Here is a 6,077-nt window from a genome sequence, read left to right as displayed (position 1 = left end):
CTTCGGGGGTAACTCCATCTTTGCCAGGCTCGCCTGCCCGGCAAGGGAGGTTTTTTTCCCTTAGCGATATCTTGCCTTTCTGGCTAGTCTTGGTCCTCTTGATCTGCATGTTGGTCCTTCGAAGAACTGATCCCTTATGCTCTAATCTGATCTTGGTGTTGTGATCTTGTTCTTGTCCCTATGCACAGTCTGGGCAACGGACTCAGGGTTTGTTGCACCGACAAATATCATATGAAAACCAATATTCAATAAAAACTTCGTGAAAACCATATTTTTAAAGTTTCAAAAAAATCTAAAAATATATGGGATGTTAAGAGAGTGATGTTTTATTGCCACGCAAAATTTCAAGTTGAAACACATTACAATATGTGAGCTATGAAAAAGACAAATTCAACACTGATTTTGTCTTTTTCATAGCTTACATCTCGTAATGTATTTCAACTCGGAATTTTGTGTGGCAATAAAGCATCATCCTCTTAACATCCCGTATTTTTTTCAGATTTTTTTAAGCTTCAAAACATCTTTCCCTCGTGGTTTTCACCGAATGTTGGTTTCGGTATGATATTCTCCCCAAACTTTACAGGTATTCTATTCGCAAAAAAAAAATTACAGGTATTCACCGAGCAGGAAAATACAACCACGATAGATGTTTGACGCCCAATGCTAACTCTGTACTACACATATTCACATTCACTAGAAATATTTGAACTTGTCTCTATTTCGTACATCTAGGCATCAACCTGACTACTTTACATAAAGAATAATGAATACAATATACAATTGAAGCTTCTACTATCTAACGAACTACGGACGAATCATCTGGACACTACCTGTATGTTGGAAGCATGCCGCTTCAAGAATGAGCTCACATGGCTCCACAGGGAAATTTGGGAACCGAAGAGCCGCACACTAACTGATTTCTTGGACCCTGTCCTGACAAACTCCAGCTCCTTCGACACACCATGTACTTCAAAGCTGGAATCTTCAAGAAATGGGAGGTCAACTGAACCCTCAGACTCCACATTCTTAAGCCATCCTCGGAGCAAATAGTTTATAACCTGACCAAAGACAAAAGTTCAGCGGCCATCATCATCATCGAAACGAGACTCACTGGCCATGAATGTAAACCCGAGTTGGTTTTCACAGCTTTGACTTCACGAATGGTGTAGTTTCTAACAGCTTAAGACCCATGACAACGTAAAGATTGCTTTGGCTGGGTTTAACCAACTAAATCTTTTTTCACACGATAATTAGGTTACCGAAATACCTAAGACTTGACTTAGCCTACTAAACTTCTAACTTGACACAATGTTGCACAATAGGGCAGGTTCATGAGCCTAAAACGTTTCCACTGCTGAGGCAAATAAAGAGAGAATATCGCTTGCTTGAATGATAATGTGAAGATGACCTAGGGTTGAATAGGTTGGGCATACAAGATGATTATGAAAACTAACTAACAATCTTGAAGGTTTCTTCTAATATCAGAAAGTAATCCAATAATAAATTACAGACAAGATAGATGTGTTTGCCTACAGCAGATCCTCATCTGTGCTTGGCGCTCCAAGCTAGTGGCCCCTACGGGGCTTGCCTTGACGTAACTGTAAGTTGAACCCCCCATGTCAGCTTCGTTCATTGCATGTAGGTTTCCAATATCTTTTGTTGTTGATTTCTCTTGAACAAAGATTGTTCTGCTGGTTGGCAATCCATTGCATGTGAGGCTAGGCTTGGAGTGCCTTGCTTCGGGTATGAGTACGTTTTTGTTTGGTATGACTTGTATTGTCTTTGTCGAAAAAAATGACTTGTATTGTACCATTGTATCATTGTTAATTTCCTAGCGTGGCTGACTAGTGGGCACTATTGGTCCCAGTGGAGGAGCAAGAGGGTGGACAGGGTGAAGCCACCCTGTATTTTTCCAATAGCCTTTATATCATAGATTTTTTCTTGAAAAATTATGAATAAAATAAATTTATATTAACATTTACATTGTTGGCCCACCCTCGCCCATTAGGTTGGATCCGCCACTGATTGGTCCAATCCGTTGTAAAATATAGAAGTGTAGGTGTGAAATGTTATGTTTACAGAGTATAGTTATGTGATTTGCTTGCTTAAACTATAGTTCTGAAGTGGTTGCTTAAAGTATAGTTTTGACAAAAGAAACGTAGTTCTGTGATAATTACTCTAAAACGAAAGGCAAAATTTACGAAGATATTTTTATATTTTATTTATTTGAACTCATTTTAGGTTTAAATTTGAAAAAAAGAAGGACAATGCACAGGTCCAACAAAGATCTCCTCAAATTTTGGATTGTTAACTGTCGATTTTAAAGTTGCACGTTTGCAGCCTGATGGTAGTTTGCTCTAGATATATGTTAGTACCTTTATATGAATGATCAATGGGAGTATATTGTATAAATACAAAGGGGGGCTATAATTTGCACACGGCAGGCAATAGTTACCTCAGGAACCTCGTCATGAGGACAATGACCGGCAGGGCTAATTTCATAATAAGGTGCTTCTGGCACCTGTTGCTTGACTCTGATACCCCAATAAGGTGTAACCCACGGGTCTTCTTTCCCATACATAAGGGAAATGGGAATGTCCTGCCTTTGGCACCTGTAGATGATCAGTGTTAAAGTGGAAACTGACATTTGTAAGCAATAGAGCAATTCATCAGGTTGGGCTTTCCATCTCACCTAGATAGTGCCTCCTGAAAGGATATCTGGCCCATTGGAGCAAACATAATGGAGGCAAATGATGCAGCAGCTGCCGGGTGTTCTGTTGTCTCTATAATACGCGAGAACACCTTGTCAACATTTGTTGAGTGGTCAGCATATACTTGCCTGAGTATCTTCTGTATACTTCTTGGGTCGCTTATCTTCTGCCACCTGTATCACAAAGGGATCAATGGGCTATCCAATTTGTAGGATCCAATGCATGGATATTGGATAACAAACATAATCCTAATGATGTTATAATCTCGCATAATTACCATGATATCCTAGTATGTGGAGAGAAATAATAGTACGAGAATTACACTAAATTCCAGGCAGAAGTTCATGGTTTATATGAGAAAGTTTTTGTGTCTGTGTGTGTGTGTGTGGGGGGGGGGGGGGGGGGGGGCAAGAGCTGAAGATGTCAGCTTATTGCTAAAATTTCCGTGTTAAAGGTTCAGGTAAACCCTGCACATATATACTATACAAAAGACATGAATCCCATAAAAAATTACTCATTGGAAAAATGTCTATGTTCTAAAACATAATAAGTAACACATACACTGTTTCAGTAAGTTTCCTCACAACTGATGGAAGAGGAAATGTCCCAGCCCATGGAAAAATCTTTGACAAACGAGGAGATCTTGCAGGATTAGGAAGGAAACCCCAAAATGGCGTTGCGTTAAGCAATGTGACCCCCTTTACAAGGTGTGGACTGGATGCAGCTAAATATAGAGCAACAAAACCTCCAAGAGAGTTTCCCACGATATAAACTGGCTCACCGATAACCTGCAAGAGGGTTATAAACCTAGAATAAGATAAATGAGACATAAATCCAACAGTTGAAGATATGCGTCACCGAACTGGCTGCGAATAGGAAGATTCTAAATAGTATGAAAACAAACAAAAAATTGTATGATTGGCATAACAGTCCTGGGAGACGCATTAACATTTACAACTAGCAAAGTTGAACCTGTACCACATAGATCAGTTATATTCCCAGGAACGTTCTTAATCGTATAACCAAAAACCATGAAACATTCACCAAACAGGATGTGTTAAGGATACATCATTTTGCTTTCATTAAGAATTAGTGAGCACCAAAGAAGATTTTCTTTTTTTAAAGGAGGGTGACCCCTGGCCTCTGCATCATTGCGATGCACACAGCCATCAAGCACCAAAGTAGATGATAACATTGTGTTCCAACTGGGAGATTCGCGAGTAAGCAAGAGCTCGATTGTGCAACTATGACGAGTTTGAATATACATGATATTTGTGATTCTTAACCAGCCGACCATAACAACATTTTCACAAGTCTATGTATAGATGTATAGTACTAAGAAAATACCACTTGGTGATCTAACAACAACCACTCATGATGAAGGTAAAATAGCTAACTTGCTCCGTAAAAAAACTAACTTGCTAATTATCGCAGGACTTCCAGGGAGTGCAAAGCACAAGAAGATTTGTTAACGTGAAAGACATATTAGCAAAAACAATACTGGATGAAACAACAAACATTCCAAAATGGTACCTCTTCAATGAAGTGCTGGACCTGGTCACGCCACAAGTCTACAGAGTACACCAATTCATCTGCCCATGGTTGTGAATCTTGTCCAAAACCCCAATATGATTCCTCATCCTTCTCTCCTGCCATGGCCTTAGGAGCAGGGTCTTCACACGGCAATGACATTCCCTGTCCCAGAAAATCCATCGTCCACACCTTGTAATCACGGCCAAGATCCATCAATTGCTTCTCAAAATGGAACGTGCCCACTCCAAAACCTGGTAGAAAAAGCACTGCTGGCGCCTTGCTGTTCTTGGTGCCAGACTTCTCGTAGTATACCGTCAGCTTCGGCCTCCACTCCCACAAACCAGTGCTGATTTGGGAACTGTCTGGCCCTTCTGGCAGACCAGGAATCGCCACTTTCTCGATCTGGCCTGCCTTCTTGGAGATGCCCTGGAGGGCAGCATCGACATCGCTTACATCAAAGCTGCGGCTGACATGAAGCTTTCCTGAATCACCTGGATTTGAAGCTCTCCCAACACAGAGCACTGCGCTTTTCCTTGGCCGAGTAAGCTTGGTATGCCGCGGACCAACACCGGTACCCAGAAACCTCCGAGCACTGGTAGGTGTTTGATGAAATGCCAAGCAAGAATGGCTGGAAGAAACCACTTCCATGGCCGCTTCGGTGGCTAGCACACTGGTTCTGCAACAGAGGAGCGAACAAAATTTACAAAGTTGCTCCGGAATGAAGAATTCCACAGGCTATATGGGGTACATGGTCGGAGAAATGAAAGCAATACTTTTGCTGTCATATACTATGAGAGATCCAGTGGAGTTAAGCTAAACAAGGATCCGAAACAACACTTGGGTTCAGCAGTTAACTGAATCCGAGTATTCAACTCTTAACGGATGACCAATTGTATGCTAATTACTCTGACAAAAGGCGGTACCAGATTGGTACCATTTTCTTTGCACGAAAATGGTACTGTACTATGAACAAGCAGGGGCGGACCCAGCGTTGGGCATGGGACTTCAGCTGAACTCAAATTTTCTTTCGTTTAAGCATGACTTGGGCTGGACTTCTCACGTGAAAAAGAAGAACGCCAGAACAAAACACTGTGAATTAACAGTCGGGGCAAGTTAGGGTTCCTCACCAGTAAAAGGAGTCGGTCTAGCTCCGGTTGGATCTCCACGCCACGGCAGCACAGTAGAGCGGAGGAGGAGGAGGAGGAAGAGCTCCTTCCAGGTGGCGTGCTTCGGTGCCCGAGGCGTGTTCGGCGGAGGACGGAACAGATGTGGTGCTACTAGTAAAGGGCGAGGACCGACGGGGGTGGTTTTGATCTGGAAGGCCTTGGTGCACCATCAAATTCTTGCGTTCAGATCACTCCTACCGAACTCATTTTGCGTACGGGTAACTCCTACCTCCGCTTGTCTTCTTCCCCCTCTCCACATCCCGCTCCTGGCTCTGCAGCTTCCAACCCCGTCTTCCTCGACCACTCGTTCTTCCCACTCTCCACGGAGATACCCCACCAACCCGTCGGAATATCTGGTGGACGGCACGGGGTGGAGCCACCTGTCTTGTACCGGAGGTTTTGCCGCACATAATCATGCACGTGTTCTGCACAGATCATTCACACCCACACAGATGATTCCACAGTCAATACTAGTAGTATCTCCGGTATCTCTAAAAGGCCGAGTATCCGCAAAAAAAATCTTACAATTTATACATCCACACAGATGATTCCACGGTCAATGTTGTATCTCCGACATCTAGAAAAACGAGTATCCGGGAAAAAAATAGGGGGGGGGGGGGGGTTCTGGTTTTTAGAAACTGCCATGGCACTTCCTTCAACTTTTTTT

At 42.6% G+C, this 6,077-nt stretch overlaps 1 protein-coding gene across 1 annotated transcript; it reads right to left on the bottom strand.

Annotated features, from left to right (window-relative positions):
- Nucleotides 1-664: 664 nt before the first annotated feature.
- Nucleotides 665-5,732, bottom strand: LOC109746184 (pheophytinase, chloroplastic). The gene is made up of 6 exons (XM_020305316.4): nucleotides 5,372-5,732; nucleotides 4,245-4,920; nucleotides 3,273-3,499; nucleotides 2,693-2,884; nucleotides 2,456-2,612; nucleotides 665-1,058 (listed from the first exon to the last, which is right to left on the bottom strand). The coding sequence occupies exons 2-6, from the start codon at nucleotides 4,890-4,892 to the stop codon at nucleotides 816-818; spliced, it is 1,467 nt and encodes a 488-aa protein (XP_020160905.1). The 5' UTR covers nucleotides 4,893-4,920; nucleotides 5,372-5,732; the 3' UTR covers nucleotides 665-815.
- Nucleotides 5,733-6,077: the final 345 nt, after the last annotated feature.

The sequence above is a fragment of the Aegilops tauschii genome, chromosome 7 (assembly GCF_002575655.3).
Source record: "Aegilops tauschii subsp. strangulata cultivar AL8/78 chromosome 7, Aet v6.0, whole genome shotgun sequence".
NCBI classification, from domain to species: Eukaryota; Viridiplantae; Streptophyta; class Magnoliopsida; order Poales; family Poaceae; genus Aegilops; species Aegilops tauschii.
Note: the sequence above shows the minus strand (reverse complement) of the source record. Positions and strands in the feature narration are given on the sequence as shown.

Bases quoted from the DNA above. Each gene is read 5' to 3' on its own strand.
- LOC109746184 (XM_020305316.4), bottom strand. From the start codon at position 4,892: ATGGAAGTGGTTTCTTCCAGCCATTCTTGCTTGGCATTTCATCAAACA. The intron at 2,885-3,272 runs GTATGTGTTACT...TTTGTGATACAG, and splicing joins AGGAAACTTACTGAAACAGT to GTGGCAGAAGATAAGCGACC. The intron at 2,613-2,692 runs GTGAGATGGAAA...GATCATCTACAG, and splicing joins TTTCAGGAGGCACTATCTAG to GTGCCAAAGGCAGGACATTC.